This window comes from Suncus etruscus (genome assembly GCF_024139225.1).
Source record: "Suncus etruscus isolate mSunEtr1 chromosome X unlocalized genomic scaffold, mSunEtr1.pri.cur SUPER_X_unloc_15, whole genome shotgun sequence".
Classification (NCBI taxonomy): Eukaryota; Metazoa; Chordata; class Mammalia; order Eulipotyphla; family Soricidae; genus Suncus; species Suncus etruscus.
In genome coordinates this window covers 75,645-99,049 of record NW_026060310.1, presented here as the reverse complement: position 1 = coordinate 99,049, position 23,405 = coordinate 75,645, and the positions used below count along the sequence as shown (strand labels likewise).

Below are 23,405 nucleotides of genomic sequence, written 5' to 3'. Positions count from 1 at the left end.
ATCTTAGAATTTAGAATAGGAATTAAGAATTTTAAAATTTAGAATGTTAGAATTTTAGAATAAAATGTAGACATTTATCAATTTAGAATTTTAGTTGGTTATTTACGTTTATTTGTGTTTCCTTTATGGATTTTGGGCCAGAGCAGGTGACATGAATTGGTTTAAACTGGCTATGGACTCAGATATGGTTCTGTGTGTTGGGCACCAAATGGGATGCATGATCATGAAACCACAGTCGGTCCTTGGCTGTCACTGGCCAGGCAGATGCCAACACTTGGAACCCCACAATCTCAAGTAATGTAGAATTTTAGAATTTAGAATTTAGAATGTTAGAATTTAGAAGTTTAGACTCTAGAATTTAGAATGTTCGAGTTTAGAAATCAAAGTTTGTTTTATCGCATTTTAGAATCGAATTTATAATATACGTTTTAGAATGTACAATCCTAGATTTTAGAATCTAGAAATAATTCTAGAATATATGTTTTAGAATTAGAGCATTTAGAATTGAAGAATATGGAAACTAGTATTTTAGATTATGGAATTCAGAATTTTAGAACTTACAATGTAAATTTTAGAATATAGAATTTTAGAATTGAGAATGTAGAATTTTAGAATATAGAATTTAGAATTTTAGAATGGAGAGTGTAGAATTTTACAATATAGAATTTAAAATTTTAGAATAAATAATTTAGACTTATAGTTAAACTATAGAACACGGGTTTTCACACTAAGGCCCGCAGGCCACATGCGGCTGGCAGAGGAGTCTGATATGGCCCGCCAGCAGTGAGCGCTGTTTGGTTGCTAAGATACCTGCCAGCATATTCATTCAGTGTACATCCAAATATCAGGAACCATGCACTCAAAATGGTAACCATCTTTGGTAGCACTTATGCCTGTGAACAGACTTTTTCAAGCATGAAACATCTGAAATCTCCAACCAGATGATGATTAGCTGATGCCCACTTGTATCACTAGTTACAGCTGGCAGTGACAAATATGGAACCGGACATTGACCATCTCTTTAGCCAAAAGCAGGCCCAGAGTTCCCATTGAAATACTGGTGCGTGATCTGTTTATTTAAAAATGGTTTTCATTTTATTTATATAAGATATGTGCAGTGTGAGTAGGAATTAGTAGCTCATATAGTCCGGCCCACCAGTTCTGTATGGGACCGTAATCCGTCCCCCACATTAAAAAGTTTGAAGACCCCTGATACAGAATATAGAATGTTAGAATAAAGAATTTAAAATTTTAGAATTTAGAAGTTAGAATTTTAGAATATAGAATATAGAATATTAGAATTTAGAATTTAAAATATAGAATTTAGAATTTTAGCATATGGAATTTAGAATTTTAGAATTTAGAATTTCTGAACTTAGAATGTATAATTATAACATATAGACTTTACAATTTTAGAATATGGAATTTAGAATTTTAGAATTAAGAATGTAGATTTTAGAATATAGAATTTAGAATTTAGAATTTTAGAACTTAGAATGTAGAATTTTAGAATATAGAATCTAGAATTTTAGATTTCAGAATTTATAATTTTAGCATATGAAATTTAGAATATTAGAATATAGAACAGAATTTTAGAATATGGAATTTAAATTTTAGAATTTTGCATTTGAAATTTTACAAGTTAGAATTTTAGAATATAGAATTTAGAATTTCAGAATATGGAATTTAGAATTTTAGAATTTAGAATTCAGATTTTGAAATATAGAAATTAGAATTTAGAATTTAGAATTTTAGAATACAGAATGTAGAATTTTAGAATATAGAATTTAGAATATGGAATATAGAATTTTAGAATTTATAATGAGAATATAGAATTTAGAATTTTAGAATATGGGATTTAGAATTTCAGAATCTAGAATTTTAGAGTTTAGAATCTAAAATTTTAAAATATAGAATTTAGAATTTTAGAATATATGAATTAGAATTTTAGAATTTAAAATTTAGAATTGTAGAATATAGAATTTAGATTCTTAAAAGTTAGAATACAGAATTAAGAATTTTGAAATTCAGAATTAGGAATCCTAGAATTTTAGAATAAAATGCGGCATTTATCAATATAGAATTTCTTGTCATTATTTATGCGATTTTTGTGTTTCCTTTGTGGATTTTGGGCCACAGCAGGTGACGTGAATTGGTTTCACCTGGCTATGGACTCAGAAATTTTTCCGTGTTTTGGGAACCCAATGGGATGCAGGGTCATGAAATTGCAGTCTGTCAAGGCTGTCGATAGCCTGGCAAATGCCAACTCTTTTGCCACACAAGCTCAATTCATGTGGAATTTTAGAATTTAGAATTCTAAAAATTTAGAATTTAGAATGTTAGAATTTAGAAGCTTAGACTCTAGAATTTAGAACGTTTGAGTTTAGAAATCAAAGTTTGTTTTATCGCATTTTAAAATCGAATTTATAATATACGTTTTAGAATGTAAAATCCTCGATTTTAGAATATAGAAATAATTCTAGAATATATGTTTTAGAATTAGAGCATTTAGAATTGAAGAATATGGAAACTAGAATTTTAGATTATGGAATTCAGAATTTTAAAACTTACAATGTAAATTTTAGAATTTAGAATTTTAGAATTGAGAATGTAGAATTTTAAAATAGAATTTAAATTTTTAGAATAAAGAATTTAGAATTTTAGAATTTAGAATGTTAAAATATAGAACACGGGTTTTCATACTAATGCCCGCAGGCCACACATACCTAGATATGTCTTTCTTTCCTTTATGAACACCATCAATGATCCCGAGTCCCCTAGGCCTCCATCCTCCATTATTTCATATAATTAAAACAATGTAACTGTGTATAAACATATGAGATAGGACCTGGGTTGGTAGCACAGTGGTAGGACGTTTACCTTGCATGTGGCTGACCAAGACATAGGATTGATCCCTGGCACCCCATAAGGTACCCTGAGCCAGGAGTGATTTATGGGCAAATAGCCAGATATAACCTCTGAGCATCACTGGGTGTCCCCAAAATAAAAAAATATCAAAAAAGAAGGGCAATTCTTTTTGGCCTTTTGAATGGGAACTTATCTGGGCCTCTTTTTAGGGGTTTTAGCTAGACCACTTTAAAATACAAAGAATTTCATATACAAACTCCTTGTTGATTCTTAACTTTGTTTATGCCTCAGGTTTTCTACTATAAAATGCTTTTAATTTGATAAAAATATTTTATTTATGTGTGTCAAGAATCAGTATGTATCTTTCCAGTTGTGTTTTAAAAAACAGCTTAATATATATTTATATATATGTATTTACTATTTATATATATTTCATCAAATGCAAACTACTGAACTTGGAATAGGAACATATAAGGACCAACAAACATGTAGTATTCTGAATTAGTACACTGTTCACGCAAAAGCATTTTAGGTAGGTTTGGTTCCTCATAAAGTATGAAAAAATGCAGTGTGAAAAAGAGCAGAACTAGTCGATTTTAAATAATTCAACTGATCAATTGACAGAATAAAGGAAGGAAAGAAGGAAGGAAGGAAAGAAGAAAGGAAGGAAGGAGGAAGGAAGGAAGGAAGAAGAGGCGGGGCCCCAGCAGGCTCCAGTAGGCCCAATAGAATGGCGTAAAATATCTTCGGACCCACCAAAGAACCTCAGAAAGCTCCGAAGAGGACCAATTCCCCAGGAGGGAAAGGGAGCAGCATCTTCGAGTTGCCTGTGCCCCAGTAGCCTTCACAGTGCCTAAATCCTCCAGGGGGGAAGTCCAGCGACATCATTGGGTCCCTGATGACCATTTTTGCACCCTAGGCTCACCCAAACAAACCCAAGGACCATTTGTTCATGTGTGAAGGAGATGACCCCCAGCCTGAACCAACAGCTGCAGCTAGTTCAGCACCTGGAGAAGCACCGGCCCAGGCAGCATACAGCGTCAATACTGAACCCATGCCAGCTCTCCACAGCCCTGAGCCCAGGCTGGGGCCCCGGCCTCACTCCCATAACAGAGTTCTCAACTCGCCCGGAGGCAAATCCAGCATCTCCTACTGACAAGCCAGAGGCCCCGGCCTCCCACTCTCAGCCCAGACCTCACCTTCTGGATGCCTGGGTCCCTGCCGTCATTACTGGGGCCTGCCCAGGCCCCCGCAATTCACCTTTCAAGTACCAGAACCCATTGGCTCCTCTGAAATTCGCTCCTCTGAAGAACTGGGGGGTGGCGGTGAATGGGGCCCCATCTTTGCTGCTCCCACTGTGGCTGTTGCCTCTATTCAGAGTTCTCCCAATCTCAGTCATTGTGGGGAGGGAGCCAGGACACTTGGAGTTCCCCGGGGATGCCCCAAGTTCCATGTTCTTGTCCTGTGAGCAGATCTCCTGAGCCAGGACTACTCAAGCTGGTCCTTCTCTCTGAGCCTTGTTTCCTTGCCTCCACAGCTGGCAGCAAAACCCAAACTTGTCGGTGGTCATGGGATGGTACTTGGTCCTTGTTGCGTCAGAGGCCACCCAAAATTACATTATTGAAGATCCTGAGTCATATGGCCAGCTAATCTCAAATATTGAATAATAAAGGAGGTAAGATTGTATAAAGGAGCAAGGAAAGCCTGTTCAATAAATGTTTCTGAGAAAACTGTCAGCCACATGTATAAAAATCAAATCAGACCCCTCTCTAATAACTTATTCAAAAGTCCACTAAATGGTTTGAACATATCCATAGCAGATCTTACCCATACATTATCATGAGGGAAACAGAGGTAGAAGTTTTTATGAACTGAATCTGACACAACTCTTTTGATGGACATTCTGACGTTAGAACCTGAAATATGATGTCACAAGCACTTATTGAGATGTCAACATATCTCACAACATAAAGCTGATTGTGATGTTGAATCATGTTCAAAGTGGTTCGAAAAATATTCTCCATTGTGACTTCAGAATCATAAATTATGATGTCACACTGTAAAAAAGAATGTCTATTCTGAATTCAACTTCTAGAAATATAGGGTCACAATCAGAATCTTAAAATGTTTCAAAAAATAAAGCCAATTGTGATGTCAGTTTCAATAAACATGTTCAAACAAGTTAGAAAAATAAGGTCCTGATGATCAGAGTCATGAGTTATGATGTTACAATTGTGTGCAAAATCATTTCCATTTTGACTTCAGAGCCAAAATCTGAAGTCACAGAAACGAATTCTGATGTCAAAATGTTTCACAACATAAAGCCAATTTTGCAATCATAATCGTGAATCATAATCACACCGGTAAAAAATTGTCCATTAGGAATTCAAAATTATGAATTGTAATGGTATAGTGGTTTCAAAAATAATATCCATTCTGACTTCAAAAACATGAATTATGATGTAATATTTGTGTGCAAATTAAATTTTATTCAGACGTCAAACCTGAAACATGTCAGTAGTATCAATAATATCAAAATATTTCACAACATAAAGCCAATGGTGATTACACATCTTTGAAAACTAATGCCAATTCTGACTTCAGAATCATGAAATAGGATGTCCCATTGGAGTGCAAATTAATGTCCATTCTGTCTAAAGAACCCCGAAATACCACAACAGAAGCACATATTATTACGTTGTCAAAATATTTCACAACACAAAGCCAATTTTGATGTAAGAATCATGACTAATGATCACATTGGTTTTTAAAATTAATATCTCTTTTGTCACAGAATCATGAATTAGGATGCCATAGAGGTATGCAAAGTAATGTATATTCTGACTTCAGAATCCAAACATATTATGTCACAATGACCTATTTTGATGTCAAATTGTTACACAACATAAAGCCAATTTTAAATTCTGAATCATGATTTATGATCACAGTGGTTTGAAAAATAATGTCCATTCTGAATCAGAATGGACACATTCTGAATGCTGTCACAATTATTATGTCAATACTTTTCAAAGACAAAAGAGAGGAAGGCTGGAAGGTCCAGCTCACGACATGAAACTCACCACAAACAGTGATGAGTGCAGTTAGAGAGATAACTACATTGAGAACTATCATGAAAATGTAAATGAATGAGGGAAGTAGAAAGCCTGTATAGAGTATGGGTGGGGGTAGGGTGGGGAGGAGGGAGATTTGAGACATTGGTGATGGGAATGTTGCAAGGATGAAGGGGAGTGTTCTTTGCATGACTGAAATCCAACTACAATCATATTTGTAAACTAGGTGTTTAAATAAAGATATTAATTAAAAATAAAATAAAACAATTTCACTCTCCTCCCAAAAAAGAAAGATCATGTATATCACAGCTTCTAGAACTGAAAGACTAAACTTCTGTGGTTTATAAACCATCCTGTCTCTGGTATCCCGACTCCCAAGAAAAAGACAATCAGTACTCATAATTTCTGAGGGCCCAGTCTTTGATTTTCTTCAACTGTCCAGAGATTAATGTAACTGCCCATGATTATTGAGTTAGTGCTCAAATGAGCAGTGCAGGAGGCCTCAAGACCATATTTGGCAGACTCAAGAGAAAATATAATGCAATGTGGGGAATTTTCTAGTTATGTATGTTATGTTATGTTATGTAATGTTATGTAATGTATATGTGTATGACTTACTATTGTTATATTATTATGCTATGTATGACTTACTTCTGTACTGTTTCCTGAACTATGTCATAGAATGGTTTTCTTATATTGGCAAGAACAAATTTTGTTCTTCTTCTTATAGTTTCTTTTAGAATTTTAGAATATAGAATTTTTAATTTTAAAATTTAGAAATATAGAATAAATAATTTCAAATTTAGAATGTAGAAATTAGAAGTTATAATTTTAGAATATAGAAAATAGAATTTTAGAAATATAATTTAGAACTTTAGAATACAGAATTTAAAGGGTTAGAATTTAGAATTCTGAATATAGAATTTAAAATTTTAGAATTTAGAATTTAATTGAATTTCAAAATAGAATTTAGAATTTAGATTTTAGAATTTAGTATCTTAGAAAATAGATTGTGGAATTCAGCATTTTAGAATTTAGAATTTTAGAGTTTTAGGGTAAAATGTAGAGATTTATCCATTTAGAATTTTTAGGAAACAAATGGGATGCAGGGACATGAAACAACAGTTTGTCTTGGCTAGCATTGGCTCACATGCCCAAGTAATTTAGAATTTTAGAATAGTAGGTATAATTTAAGATATTTGGAATTTTAGAATTTAAAATTCAAGGAATTTAGAATATAGAATGTTAGAATTTAGAATGTAAGAATATAGAATTTGAATTTTAGATTATAGGATTTAGAATTTTAGAATATAGAATTTAGAATTTTAGAATTTAGAATTCTGAATATAGAATGTAGAATTTTAGAATTTAGAATATGTGAATATAGAATTTATAATTTTAGAATTTAGTAATTTAGAATTTTAGACTTTAGAATTTTAGAATTTATAATTCAGAATTTTAGAATATAGAAGTTAGAATTTTAGATTTTAGAATTTAGAAATTTTGAATATAGATTCCAAATTTTCGAATAAAGACTATAGAATTTGAGCTTAGAATTTTAAAATTTAGAATACAAATGTTGATTTATTGAATTTTGTAACCGAGTTTAGAATTTAGATTTCAGAATTTAGAATCTTAGATTTAGAATATAGAATTAAAAATTTTAGAATTCAGAGTTTAGAATTTTAGAATTTTAGAATAAAATGTAGAGCTTTATCAATTTAGAATTTTATTTAATTATTTATGGGTTTTTGAGTTTCCTTTATAAATTTTGGGCCACAGCCGGCTACGTGCAGTGGATATACCTGGCTATGGAATGAGAAATTTTTCTGTGTTTTGGGAACCAAATGGGATGCACAAGACCAACTAATATAGAATTTTAGACTAGTAGGTATAATTTTAGAGTTTAGAATTCTAGGAATTTAGAATATAGAACGTTAGAATTTAGAATGTTAAAATATAGAATTTGAATTTTAGAATATTGAATTTAGAATTTTAGAATATAGAATTTAGAATTTTAGAATTTAGAATTCTGAATATAAAATTTAGACTTTTAGACTTAAGAATTTTAAAATTTAGAAATTAGAATCAGTATATAGAATATACAATTTTAAAATTTAGAATATAGATTTTGGAATATAGAGTTTTAGTAATTAGAATTTTACATTCTTTTTTTTTTTTTTTTTTTTTTTTTTTTGTTTTTTGTTTTTTGTTTTTTGGGCCACACCCAGTAACGCTCAGGGGTTACTCCTGGCTATGTGCTCAGAAGTTGCTCCTGGCTTGGGGGACCATATGGGACACCGGGGGATCGAACCGCGGTCCGTCCAAGGTTAGCGCAGGCAAGGCAGGCACCTTACCTTTAGCGCCACCGCCCGGCCGGTAATTAGAATTTTAGAATTTAGAATTTTAAAATATAGAATTTAGAATTTTAGAGTTTAGAATTAAGAATTTTCGAATATAGAATTTAGAATTTTAGAATTTAGATTCTTAAAATTTAGAATATAGTACTTTAGAGTTTAGAATTTAGAATTTTGTATTATCAAATTTTAGAATCAAATTTAGAATTTACTCTTTGGAATGTAGAATTGCAATTTTTAGAATATAAATTTATGAATTCTAGAATAGAGAATTTAGAATTTTAGGATTTGAATTTTTAGAATATAGAATTTTAAATTTTAGAATTTAGAATTTAAAAATTTAGAATATAGATTTTAGAATTTTAGAATTTAGAATTTTAATACTTCGAATATTAGAATGTAGAATTTAGAAGTTTAGAATTTAGAATTTAGAGTATAGAATTTAGAATTTAGATGATAGAATTTAGAATTTTAGAATATAGAATTTAGAATTTTCGAATATAGGATTTAGAATTTTAGAATATACAATTTAGAATTTTAGACGTTAGAATTTTAGAAATAGAATTTTAGAATATAAAATTTAGAATTTTAGAATTTAGAATTTTAGAGTATAGGATTCAGAAGTTTAGAATATAGAATTTAGAGTTTGAGGTTAGAATATTAAATTTAAAATACAAATTATGATTTACCGAATTTTAGAATCGAATTTCGAATTTAATTTTCAGAATTTAAAATCCTAGAATTTAGAATAGAGTATTAAGAATTTTATAATTCAGAATTTAGAATTTTAGAATAAAGAATTTAGAATTTACTTTTTAAAATGTAGAATCTTACATTTTAGAATAAATACTTAATATTTCTAGAATATAAAATTTACAATTTTAGAATTTACGATTTAGAATATTAGAGTATAGCATATAGAATTATACAATATACAATTTAGAATTTTAGATTTCAAAATTTTAGAAATTAGAATTTCAGAATATTGAATTTCGAATTTTATAATATAAAATTTAGAATTTTAGAGTTTAGAATTTAGAATTAAGGATGCTAGAAGTTAGAATTTTAGAATATAGAATAGAGTTTTAGAATTTAGAATTTAGATTTTAGACTATAGACTCTAGAATTTTAGAATGTAGAATATTAGAATTTAGAATTTAAAATATTAGCATATGGAATTTAGAATCGTAAAATTTAGAATATTAGAAGATAGAAGACAGAAATTTCCAATATAGAAACGGCCTAGGTCTCCTAAGGTGGGGTCCAAAAATGACGAGGGAGGTGGATGTGTTTCAGCATCTCAAAGAGAGCCGAACCCAGGTCTCACTCGGCCATCGGGCCTGGATTGGCAGCTTCTGAGCTGGGTGGGTCTGAGAAGGGAGCTTCGGTGGGGGTGGGAAAGGCCCATCCTGGCGGGGGCCAGGTGGCGGAAGCAGGAAGTGGGCCGGCCCTCCCGAAGCGCCTCGGTGGCATCCTGACCCCTGACCCCACGCTGACCCCTGACCCCACGCTGGTGAGCGTCCCTATTGGCGTCTGACGTCGCAGGAGAAGCAACTCGGGAGGTAAGAGCCTCTGGTGGCGTCCCTGGAAGTCAACCGTCTGGAGGACATTTTCTGAAGGTATTTGCTTCTTGGAGGCCGTTGCGGCAGCCTCGGGAGGGAGTCGAGGGGGTCACCAGAGCCCTAAACCGACTGGCTGCCACGGGCCAGGCACTCCCCGCCTCCCGTGTCTGCAGGAGGGGCAGCCATGTTGAGCTCACGCTGGCTCGTTTGGGGCTTCCTGGGACGGTGAGCCGCTGGCGTTGGCCGTTGGCCGAAGGCCGCACAGCCCAGGAAGGACGAAGGCCAGGCCGCAGGCAGGCCAAGGGCCCAGGGTTAGTGCTGTGGAAAATGCTGGACATGTTTAAGCACTTGCAATGTTTTCCTTGAGAAGAGTAGCGAGCTGGTTTGTTTTTGAACTTGGGGGTGGGGTGGCATTTTTCCATTTCAGACTTGAAGCTGTTGACTGGTATCAGCTGCAAAGGAAAGGAGATACCCGAAACATCCGTTAGGGGGAGGCCTTCCACCCGTCATGCCCGGGACTCACTGATGGCTCTTGGCTATAGGGCATGATGGTATTGATTTGGATGGATCATGTGGCCACTAAAGTGGGGTTGGCCAAGGGGACGGGAGACAAGGAAAAAAACCGAGAAGGCTCCAATTCCCTTACTTCAGTTGGAATGGGACCCCCTTTATTGATTTCATATTGAAGTTTATTTCGAGAAAACTATAAAAATGTGCTTGATAGGGGCCGGCGCGTAGCACAGCAGTAGGGCATTTGCCTGGCATGCTGCCAATACAGGATGGACCTGGGTTTGATCCCAGCGCTCCATATGGTTCCCCAAGCCAGGAGTGATTTCTCAGCACAGAGCCAGGAATAACCCCCGAGTGCCTCCGGGTGGGACCCAAAAAGAAAAGTGTTTGATAATGATGGACGATATGAAGACCAAATGGAGCTTCACTTAAGATATCTTGTCAATACCAGATTTGATCGGTTTTCAGTAATCTGCACGAATTCTTTTGCTCTGCAGGTGCCCTCCCAGAGGCCCCTGTTGCAAAGGTCAAACAATTGCTGCTTATTTGGTTTGTTAATTTGAGCCACACTCTGAGGTGCTCAGTCTTTCCTCCTGGCTCAAGGATCACTTGTGGCCAAGTTTGAAGGATCCTCTGTGATGTCAGGGATCCAAACTGTGAGGCAAGTGCCTTCACCAAGCCCCGTACTATTTCTCTAATCCCCAAACAAATTCTACTCAATGGACTTGAACTTTCTGGAGCCAGTCTCTATCATGACTGTTGCAAGGTCTTGAAAAAACACTTTTTCCATTGCATCTTGAAATGGAAAGGGTTATTATTTTAGAATTCTGCTTTAATTCTGGGGCTTGTGCCACCTGTTGGACATTATTATTTTGCAGATACCATGAGCACACTGCCTTCCATTCTTGGAAGTTTATTTGAAATAGTTAACAGACACCCGCGTTGTAGAGTTGTGATTTGTGGTAAGATTCAAGAGTGCCACGGGCTAATGCCAGCCGGGTTATTATTTTAGAATTCTGTTTTAATTCTGGGGATTGTGCCACCTGTTGGACATTGTTTTTGCAGATACCGTGAGAGAACTGCCTTACATTGTGTACTTGCCTTTTTCCCTATTACACTGTTTACTGGGTTATTTTTATTTTTATTCTCTTTGATTTTTGGGCCACACCCAGTGGCACTCAGGTGTTATTTCTGGATCTGTGCTCAGAAATTGCTCCTGGCAGGCATGGGGCACCATATGGGATGCCTGGATTCGAACTAACGTCGGTCCTGGGTCAGCATCTTGCAAGGCAAACACCCTGCCTCTGTGCTAAGTCTCTGGCCCCTGATTACTGGATTTTAATGGCTCCATTTTGTTGTTGTTGTTTGTTTTGGGGCAACACCCTGTATTTACTTAGGGGTTAGTTATTCCTGGATCTGCACTCAGGAGTCACACTGGCAGGCTACATGGACCATGTGGGATATTGGGGATCGAACCAGGGTCAGCTGCATGCAAGGGAAAAGTGATAGCTGGAACTAGGTCATAGATATGGTTTCACAATGTGATTGGTGGTATGACATTCATAGGTCTTGATTTTCTTTAAAGGAGCTATTGAATGGGGAAAGCTCCTGGTCCTCTTAAGCAGCTGAGCCATGGCAACTTGGCTTCAACTAGGACTAAGGGATAGTTACTTGAGCATCACCAGGTGTGATTCTTGATAAAAGCTAGCTCAGAGTAAGTCCTGAGCTCTGTATAACCCCCCCCAAAAAAACAAAAGCAAACCCCAAAACAATGTAAATGGTTTACTCGTCTGCTCGGGACATAGGAGTGAGGAGCCGTGTGTTGCTGAGCATCGAACCCAGGCCTCTTGCAAATAAAGCATGTGTGCTCCAAGCCCTTTAACTTTTCTCTCCAGTCCAGGAAAACTTACTTAGAAATTAGGGGAGATGTAAGGACAGAGCAGGAGAGCCCAGGATTGCATTACTAGGAATGGATATTATTACAGTCTCACTTTTTCTTTATTTTTCTAGTGCTCCAAAAAATGAGTGAGCCATCAGATAAACAGAGTGAACCATCAGCTCAACAGAGTTCCCTGCATGAGAACAAAGCAGATGAGAATTCTCCTGAGAAAAGCTCTCAAATCAGGCAGAAGCAATCGGTATGATGTATATGATTTTTGATGGTGTGGTATTTGAGGAGTTGCCAAATGGGCATAGGAGTCACTTGCGTCATATGACTGACTCTTGTTCAATCATTGGCTCCATAGATAGTCTTCCAAGGTCTGCCAGGTGTGCTCGCTGAGCACTGCTAGGGTTGACATCAAACCCTCAAATACATATACATATACACAAGATAAAATAAAGGAGAACTTTCTTATGATTTGGGACATAGAATTTCCTATGGAAATTGGCCTGTGTATTGGGGGCCACTCAGATTATTTCCCTCTACATATCTTGAAAGGGAGACTTTCTGCCCTGAGCATGTTTTCTACATATTCAAAACAATTTAAATTGACGATGTTCAGCTCTGAAAGGAAGTGTTAGGGCTGGATAGTTTACATCACAGTTTACCTGGCTTTTGATTTGGGGTCACATTCAGCAGTATTTGTGTTCTGCTCCCAACTCTGTGCTCAGTGTCTCTCGTATTGGTGGTCTAGGGACCCTGTCATTCTTGGAATCAAACTAGAACATTCTGCATGCAAAATCTTTTAAAATTTTTTAGCTAACAACTAAATATTACCTTGTTATATTTCTTTTACAGTTCTATACAGATATATATATCCTACTTGATTATTTTCACACTGTATTTCTTCATTCAGAAACAAAGGCTTCTTTGCAAAGTATTTTTGTATCCATTGAAAATCAGATTGAATATTTTTGTAGGTAAAACATCTGCCTCCTTATCACTGAGGCAAAACTGATAGAAAAACTACAATATACAGGAATAATCATAATGATACAGTGTAATATAAAAGAAAATCTATTTTTGCTATGAATACATTATTTTTGTTTCATAACAGCAAATTCAGCGACAGTTAAAAAACCTGTCATTTGAAAATCCTGGACCGAAGATGACCGACTTTGATCTTGTACCCAGAAAACTGAAAAAGAAAGCACAGATGTCAAAGAAGAATGAGGATTTTCCTGAGGAAAACAAGTAAGATTATGATTTATTATATTTGATTTGTGGGTTTCTATAACCCACAAGTACTACCACTTTACTAAACACATATTTTGTTTCTAGAAGCGTTTTGGTGGAGTCTTCAGGATTTTGTATATATAGTTTCATGTTATTTCCAAACAGTGAGAGCTTGACTTCTTCCTTTCCTATCTTGATGCCTTTGATATCTTTTCCTTGCCTAATTGCTATGTTGAATAGAAGTGGCCAGAGGGAGAAACCTTGTCTTTTGCCATATCAGAGAGGAAAGGCTTTTAGTTTTTCTCTATTGAGTATAATATTTGCCATGGGCTTGTAGTAAACGGCTTTGACTGTATTGAGAAAAGGTTCAGAGATTTTTTTAGCATTAGTGAGTGTTGGAGATTATCAAAGTATCTACATCTGTTGATGTAATCTGTGGCTTTTATTTTTCCTTTTATCGATATGGTATATTACATTGATTGGCTTGTGTATGTTATACCATTCTTGCGTCTCTGAAATGAACCCTACTTGGTCATGGTGTATGACTTTTTTGATGAACTGTTGGATCCCATTTGCTAGGATTTCGTTGAGGATCTTTGCATCTGCATTCATCAAGGATATTGGCCTGTAGTTCTCTCTTTGTCTGCTTTTGGTATCAGGGTGATGTTAGTTTCATAAAAACTATTTGGAAGGGTTTCTGTTTCTTCAGTTTTCTGAGCAAGCCTGAAAAAGCAGTAGGTCTTCTTGGAAGGGTTGAAAGAATTTGTTAGTGAATCCATCTGGGCCTGGGCTTTTGTTTTGGGGAAGATTTTGATTACCATTTTAATTTCCTTAATACTGATAGGTCCGTTGAGAAATGCCAGATTATCTTGGTTCAACCTTAGAAAATTATAGGAGTCCAAGAATGTATACATTTCTTCCAGGTTCTCTTCTTTTCTGGCATAGTTTCTCAAAGTAATCTCCCATTACCCATTATATTTCTGTAGTGTCCGTACAACTTGATTTCTGAGGTACTATTGTGAATGGGATTTTTTTGTAACGTCTCTTTATTCTCTTTCATCTCCCCTTTTTCATGTCTAATTTGAATTATTAACCTTTTCTTTCTTTGTGAGTCTGCTAGTGGTTTATCTATCTATCTGCTAGTGTATTTGGATTATTAATCTTCTTATAATTTGGAGTATTAATCTTCTCTTTCTTTCTTTATGAGTCTGCTAGTGGTTTATCTATCTGTCTGCTAGTGGTTTATCTATCTATCTATCTATCTATCTATCTGCTAGTGGCTTATTTTTCAAAGAACCAACTCTTGCTTTCATTGATCTTTTGGATTGTTTTGGGTTTCATGTTCATTAATTTCTGCTCTGAGGTTCAGTATTTTCTTCTGTCTGCCTATTTTTGGATCATTTTTTGGATAATTTTACAATTTTAAGCTGTTTTATTCATAAGTTATAAATATTTTAAATTTTAAAGTTAATTATGTAGGCTCTTCTTTCCTGATGAATGCTTGCACAATGCTATACATTTTCATCTTTTGCTTTTTGCTGTATTCTACACGTTCCGCTAAGTCTGTCTTCATTTTTATTTGTTTCCAGGAATCTTTTGATTTCCTCTTTGATCTCATCTCTAACCCACTCACTGTACAGTAACGAGCTGTTTAATTTTCTGGTCTTAAGTTTCTTTTCTGTGTCTGTTTGTAATTGACTTGTAATTTCAGTGCATGATGATCTCAGAATGTAGATCTGATACAATTTGTATCCTCTTGAATTTATGGAGTTATGTTTTGTGGCCCAGCATACGGTCTGTTTTGGAGGATGCCCCATGTGTATTGGAGAAGCATGCGTGTTTAGCTTTTTGTGGCTGAAGAGCCCTCTACATATATCGACCAAGCCACTCTCTTCCATTTCTGCTCTCAAAGCCCATATATCCTTGTTGAGTTTCAGCATGGTTGGCTTATCAAGGCGTGACAGGCTGGTATTGAAGACTCCCATTATTATTATGCTATTATTAATGGTTTCTTTCAAATCTATCAGAGGTTGTTTTAAATAATTGGCTGGCCTCTTATGGGTGCATAGGTTTAGGAGTGTTATTTCCTTTAGTACATATCCCTTGATTAAGAAATGGCCATCTATATCTCTTCAAACCGTTTTAAGCTTAAAGTCTGTGTTACCTGAGTTTAGTATGGCCACCCCAGTTTTTTAAGGGCATTGTTTGCTTGTCCATTGACATTGAGAGAGATATTTATCATGGGATTAAGTGTCCTCTTATTTATTGTAGGAGTTTGGTGTGTTTGTTTGGTCTGCCTTGGCTCAGAGTAGATCCTTCAGCTCTTATTTTAAAGTTGGTTTTGAGTGTGTAAATTTTCTGAGCTGTTGTTTCTTCATGAAGCTCTGTATCCTTCCTTCAAACCTGATTTCAAGTCTGTCTGGGTGAATTATCCTTGGCGAAAGATTCATTTCCTTGAGTTGTGTCTCTATATCTCACCATTGTCTTCAAGTCTTGAGAGTTGCCTGTGATAAATCTGCTGTAAATCTTGAGGATGCCTCTTTGTATATAATTTTCCTTTTTGGATCATGCTCCATTTAGTATTCGATCTCTCTCTGTGGTTTTCATCATTGTGACTACTATGTGCCCTGGGTAATTTCTTTGTATCTCTTTTAGCTGGTACTCTTTGGGCATCCAGAATACTATTGCATACACTCTTTAGTTCTGGAATTGCTCAGCAATGTTGTCCTTGACTGTTGGTTATTCAACTGGGTTTTCTTCCTGGGTCTCTGGGACCCCAGTTATTCTTATCTTGTTTCTATTGAAGTTTATCATCATCTGTTCACTTTCTTTTTGTTTGTTTGTTTGTTTTTGTTTTTCGGGCCACACCCATTTGGTGCTCAGGGGTTATTCCTGGCTAAGCACTCGGAAATTGCCCCTGGCTTGGGGGGACCATATGGGACACCGGGGGATCGAACCGTGATCCTGCTCCTTGGCTAGCACTTGCAAGGCAGACACCTTACCTCCAGCACCACCTCGCCGGCCCCATCTGTTCACTTTCTTTGAGAACTTTTTCATCCTCTTCTATTGTATAGAGGTGGTATGCAGCTCATCTTTTATATCACTGATTCTGTCCTCAGTGGCTGTTCCTCTGCTGGCGAGGCTTTACAGTGAGGTTTTCATTCCACCTACCATGTTTTTCAGTCTGGATATTTCTGTTTAAATTTTTCTCACTTCTACTCTCATATCCTCTTGAGTCTTCTGGTCTGTTTCTTCCATCATATCTTTAAGTTTGTTGAACAGTTCTCTCTAAAATCCTGATCAGAGAGGTTATGTTGTTGACATGTGTTGGGTGGGTCTCCAGAACTAGGATCTTCAGTCACAAGGTGTGGTAGGGTTCTGTTTCCCATTGTGAATTTTGATATATGGTACTGCTATTAAGTATCGTGGTACAGCTCCTCGACTGGAAGAATGCGCAGCCATGGAGCAAAGCAGAGTGGTTGTGCTCTTGCTGGTCTCTCACTGAGCTGAACACTAACTGGGGCTTTATTTCCCCCAAACTCTGCCCCAGTCGACAGGCAGCTAGGTCTGGGTTCATGTACCCATAATGGAGGTTAATCCAATCTTTGACCACTGCTCAAGGCTGTGATCTTGCTGTTCTCACACTCGGATGAACTTTAACTGGGAATTTTTTAAAGCTAATTTTGTTTTTATTTATTTTATTTGTTTGTTTTCCTTATATTCCACCTATCAGTGGAGTCATTTTTTAGCAAGAATAATACTTTTTGTTCAGTTTTTGTTTAGTCTTGTTTGGGCCACACTCAGTGGTTCTCAGGGTTATTTTTGGCTCTGTACTCAGGAATCACTCTTGGCAGGCTCAGGAAACCATATGGGATGCTGGGGATCAAACTTGGGTTGGCCACATGCAAGGCAGGCACCTTATCTGCTGTACTACTTCTATGCCCTCAGGGTAATACTTTTTTATCTTCCTTCCTCCCACCGATCCTTTCCTTCCTCCCACCCTCCCTCCCTCCCTCCCTCCCTCCCTTCCTTCCTTCCTTCCTTCCTTCCTTCCTCCCACCCTTCCTTCCTCTCTTCCTCCCTTCCTCTCTTCCTCTCTTCCTTCCTTCTTTTTTGGTTTTCAGGTCACACCCGACAGCACTCGGGTTACTCTTTGTCTATGCTCAGAAATCGCTTCTGGCGGGCTCAGGGGACCATATGGGATGCCGGGATTCGAACCACTATCCTTCTGCATGCAAGGCAAATGCCCTACCTTCATGCTATCTCTCCGGCACTCAGGGTAATACTTTTTAAGTTCATTCATGTTGTTGCCAACGATAGGATTTTGTTTTATTTTTATAGATGAGTAGTATTTCCTTGCACAGTATTTGTTATTTACTTATTCATTCATTAGTTAATAAACACTTAGGTTTCCTCTGGCTCTTGGCTATTCTAAGTATTGTGTCAGTGAACCAGGGAGGTGCATTAAGCTCTTGGTGTTTTTATATTATACAGGTGCGGGCTCAGAATGGGAATAATTGAGTCATATGGGAATAGCTTTGTGAAGCTATTCACCCTCAATGATGGATCTCAAGTCCTGATTTCTAATAGGAAAGCAAATTGCAGAAGTAGAATATGCACAGGGAAACAAATGCATGAGCCATCAGTAAAATCAGGCAATGGTATTGTTTGCTAGTTTCTATTTTGATTTTTTTGGCTACACTCTGTGGTGGTCAGGGCTCTGTGCTCAGAGATCACTCCTGGTGGGCTTGGGGAAAAATATGGGGTACTGTGTTTAGCGTCTTTGTCAGCTATGTGCAAGGCAAGCACCCTGCTTGCTGTATTATCTCTCTGCGCCGTATTTTCTTTCCTCTTTCCTTTTTAAATTTAGACACATGGTTGCTCATAATCAGTTATTTCTGGAAATTAATATTCTGACACCATTCCATGGCAAGTGTAACATTCCCTCAACCTTGTCATTAGTTTCTGAATTTCCCCAAAGCCTGACCCTTCCTTGGCTTAGTATAATTTAATATTGTTTGGTACAACTAAAGGATAATGGAATTATAAAAAAAACTAAAAGAAAATGTATGAAACTTGTTCCATCTCACAATGGGGTAGTTATGGAATTCTCTGAAGGTTTACTAAGTTGTCTATTTCTTGTTGACCATTCTGTCACTGACTTTTGTTTCTTGAGCTAATGTGATAATTTTACATCTAATACTGATGTCCTACTGGGACATCAGTATTAAAACTATGGGGTGTCTGTGCCGTGGATCCGGGACTTTGAGGATCTGTGGAGTTGGGCCGATGGCTCATATGGCAACAGTGTTTGTTCATGGCTATGGTTACCAGGACTTTTGGAAGTTTAGAAGCATGCTGGGATGGGGGTAAGGGTTTGGAAGGGGAGGCAGCCTGCCCAGGCTCCAAAGTATCCCTGGAGTTGTCATTCACAAAACAGTAATACCTGCAGTTTTCGGCAGCTAGGAATCTCTGCCGTGTAGTGCAAAAGTGGTGAAGCTATACCATTTGTCTAGCAGTAGTTGTAGGGTAGGTATATCTGTGTGTGCATATGCCAGGGCATTAGCAGAGCCAAGGACGTGTCCCAGAGTGCAATCAGCTGTGAGGTTTTTTTTTTATATCCATGAGTTTTTGCTACAGCTTTGCTTCTCTTTCAAGAGCTAGATGAGTCTTATGTCATTGGCCACCTGGGGAAACATGGCTGGCTTCCTTCTGTTAAAGAACGAAAGAAATAGCATAATTTAGTATGGACTATTCCAGCAATGAACTTTTGGGGGAGTGGGTTGGTGCTCAGGAATTCTAGCAATTCACCACGATCTGGGTTCAATTTTAGGAACCAATGTTAGGAATGAGGTACTACTGGAGGCCTGCAGAGTTGGGGGATTACTGGGACTACACTGCACAGTGCTTAGGGTTTTTCTGGGGCTCACTAATGATGCTTGGGAACCATGATCCAGTTAGGATCTGCATGTGCAAGGTACTGCCATCCACATTTCCAGCTTTCTGCTTGTCCGATTTTAGGGAAGGTGTCAGAGTAAGAAATGGTCTAATTAACCTTTGTGGGTATAAACATTGCCCAGTATGAAGTGCCCCACTTGATGACAAGCCTGGCTGGATTTCTCAGGACATCCCTGCCCTCCAATGCTCTACAGTACTCTGGGTCAGCTCTGTTGCATAGTGTCAACACTATGTGGCACCTTCCCTGTCTCTTCTGAGACCTGGCACACCACATCATGCAAATCTTCTCTCTCTCTGCAGACCCGAGAGGAAATATGACGAGAATGGCAAGCTGATCAGCAGTGGCCTAGACCTGTGTGATTGTCTGGATAAGAACTGCGTGGGCTGCTTCTACCCCTGCCCCAAGTGCAACTCCAGGAAGTGTGGGCCCGAGTGCCGCAACAACCGGTGCTGGGTATATGATGACATAGTTGATGAGTCCGGGGATGTCGTCAGTACCCTGCCATTCAGTGACCGAGAGTAGGACTGCTCGTCCCCACCCCATAGCTCCCTGCTCCAACACACTCAAGTTCATGTCTGTTTCCTCTTGAGGAGTTCTGGAGTGAGTGGGGGGGGGGAGGGAGTGCTGACCTACGTTCTCTGGAGCCCTGGAATTCTGGAGTTTTCTTTCTGTGACTTCAGATCTCTTCACTTGACCTGAAAGTATCGTTAGAAATAGGTTTTTACTTCTGTTCTTGACAACTCTCTGGGCTTTGGCCTTCTATTAAGCACACTTTCCTTTACTGTTTTAAGATTTCTTAATATAAATCATTTAAGTTAATTTGTTTTGTAACTTAGATTTTTGTGCAGTTTCTTCTCTTTATTTTTTTGCAGGGCTTCCAAGTGATTCAGGGGTACCTGATAAACTACCACCATTGTAGTTCTCTCGCAACTGGGCCATATGGTTCAGTGCAAGGGCCTGAGGACACAATAGTATTCAGAGCCATGAGGGCCCTGGGGAAGTTTGGGAGGCCATGCAGTACCAGGGTCAGGTACTTATCACCACTGTGCTATCTCTTCAGTCTCAAATTTTTTAAAGTTTAAATTCACACTTGAATATTTCCAGTCTCTGAAACAAGTTTTTCTTGCAGAAAGATAAATTTGCTTATTATATTACTTATTCAGTCTCCTGCCTAACACTCCTGCTAACTCCAAAGTACGATTTGGAATTTTTAAAGAAAAGCAAAACTTTGTGACTGTCCTATGAACTCTCTCTGTCTCTGTCTCTTTCTTCCTCCCTCCCCTTCTTTTCTCCCTCACTTTCATTCTTCTTTCTCTCAAGGTCAAACTTGGTAATTCTTCTATTCAGATTTGTATCTAATTTTAAAAATAGAGAATCCAGAACTTGAAAACCCCCCTAGCCAGTGTAGTATTGTTGGTGATGTTTTGTTTTGTTTTAAGATAAAAATTTCAGGATTAGTAATTCAGAAGCATAGTTTTCAAATGGAGAAACTTATTACACAAAAGTATGTCTGTGGTATAAATGCTGGTGGAGAAGCATTGGTGGAGAAGCACACTTTGTTTTTTCTAGTCTGATACTTAGTAGGAGATACTGATACTGCTGGTTGTGGGATCACACTTTGAGAGACCCTCTTGTAAGCTACATTAGACACATAGTTAATGGATGCATTTAAATAAAGGTCGTTTGTTTGTTGATGGCTGTTTTGTTTTTGTGCCACAGCGTGCTCGGATTACTTCTGGCAGTGCTTGAGGACCATATAGGATAGTGGGTATTGAGCTCACGTTGGCTATGTTCAAGCCCTAGCTGCTGTACTACTTCTCCAGCCCCATTTACTTTACCACCTGAGCTCTATTTCCAGCCCTGAGAAACTGAACCAAAGTAAAAAAAAGGTTATAGAGTTTTCAGTTTCTTTTCCCTCCACTTTCTTATTGCAAATGCACGTAGATTTGCACAACTGCACGTGGCAGGGAAGATGCCTGATAGTTTTGGGCTTCTTGGGACTGTGATTTGAGACTAGGGTCCTTAAATCCAGCTGTGATGATAGTCCTCTTGTATGTATGGCAGAGGAACTGTCCAAGAATTTACTGGGTTTTCCCGATTTCACTCACATTTCCTGCATTTTGTTTGTGAATCGAGCATGGTGCTAGTGCTCCCAAGCCATCACACTTCACCTATCTGAACAGAAATCACTGACATTCTTTCCCATAAATAAGTCTTCAGAGTTGCCCCTCAGGAAGACATTGTCCTGAAGCTAGGCTAAATGTATGTTTTGGGTAAGGAATAGTGTGCTGGGGGTGGACTTTTGGGATTGTGTTTTTAGGATAAAGGTTATTTGATAAACAACAGGCCAACTGAATTGTATTTTTTATTACTGATTTTAGAACCATGTAGCATTCAATTTGACAGCACGTCTTTAGAGTGAATTGGTTGACAAAAATCAATCCCACTGGTGCTTGGTAGTGATCTTGGACAGGGTATGGAGCCAAACCCATCTGGTTCCCCTCTTTCAAGGAAATAGAGACTAAAGCTGGTACTTTTAGGCGTGAATTTGTCACTTTTATAGATGAGGAAAAGGAGACACAATGAGAGAAGTGACGTAGTGAAGGACCCAAAGTAAACTCTGATGTTTTGAATCCCATGGGTGTTCAACTACTGAGCACTTATTTTGTAAGTTTTCTGGCACTCACCGAGGTGCTTTGAACAGTACACATTCCTGAACTGTATCCCAAATCTTGTAATCAGATGCTCTAGCGGCAAGGACTGGAAACCCCTATTTTAGAACAAACACTCTAGATTGAGAAACACAGCCTTGTCTCCAGTTGTCGTACTTTTTTTATTCAAAAATAATCTTAGGAGACTCTGGGGTTTGCTTAGTGGTCAAAAGGTCTTGCCTAGCAAGCTTCAGGACATGAGCTGGGCCCTTATGTTGCGCCCATGTGCTGAGAATAGTCTCACCAACTTTACTGAAATTTGGGACCCCAGGTGCCACCACAAACTCAGCTCACTGTAGCTATGCAGGTATGAGCAGCAAAACTGAAGTGTGCATGTGCAACCCCCTGGAGAGCACCACACCTGAAGCTGAGTGAGCATTGTGGCCATGATTCATGTTCCAGAATGTACACGAACTCTGGGGTGGGTCACTGGTGAGTATGTACAGAAGCGCTGGAATGGAGCATGTACATCCCTTTCCTGAGCCCCTGCACTATTGCCAAGTATGCTAGTACTGCAATCTCGACGTAGAACCCCAGGTGAGCATCGTAACGAAATCCCAGTACCACAGCCAGGAGTGGATATGACCCATTCTTTCAACAAAAACTACGAAGGGATAGGGAAAATAGCACAGACTTTGTGAAGAGCTTTAGGCAAATTGACTTGAGAGTATCTTCCTAGTCTTTTGTCATCTTATCTTAAAGATGAAATGTGATCCTCTAGTTTTAAAATGATCTTTAAAATTTGCATTTAGCCAATTTTGTTGGTGACTTCTCCAAGTGAAGTAAAAATAAAGTTAAGGAGTTGCATAATTACTCAGCATGCATCTAACAGATATTATAAAAGTGCTAGTCAAACTTTTCGTGCCATTTTTAGAATTTGGGTTATTTCCTTTTTAAGGCCAGCTCCGTGCATTTTAAAAGCATTTCAATTCTAATTGATTTTTCAAAAAATATATGTGGGGGATTGTCAGAATTATGTGATGGTCTAATTTCATCACAAAGTGAACAATTGCTCTTTAGTTACCTGAGCTAAATTTAGATGAACAAGGAAGATTACATTAGTGAAAGGAACTCTCTCGTCAGTATAAGACTTTTTCTGACTGGTTATCTTTCATTGCTGATGGCACGTCTCCCCGAATATATAAGAGAATTGTAAAGAAAGCCACTTCACAGGTCTTTTAAATATACACTGTTGGCCCAGTTATCCTTACCTATTCCTGCAAGATTTTACAACTGGATGGCCTCGTAC

The 23,405-nt window shown here is 37.5% G+C and overlaps 1 protein-coding gene across 1 annotated transcript; it reads left to right on the top strand.

Annotated features, from left to right (window-relative positions):
* Window positions 1-10,406: 10,406 nt before the first annotated feature.
* LOC126000562 (ARL14 effector protein-like) lies at window positions 10,407-19,967 on the top strand. Its single transcript, XM_049767786.1, has 5 exons — window positions 10,407-10,508; window positions 11,192-11,330; window positions 12,379-12,506; window positions 13,368-13,504; window positions 19,745-19,967. Exons 1-5 carry the CDS (start codon window positions 10,407-10,409, stop codon window positions 19,965-19,967), a joined length of 729 nt encoding a protein of 242 aa, XP_049623743.1.
* The last annotated feature ends 3,438 nt before the right edge of the window (window positions 19,968-23,405 follow it).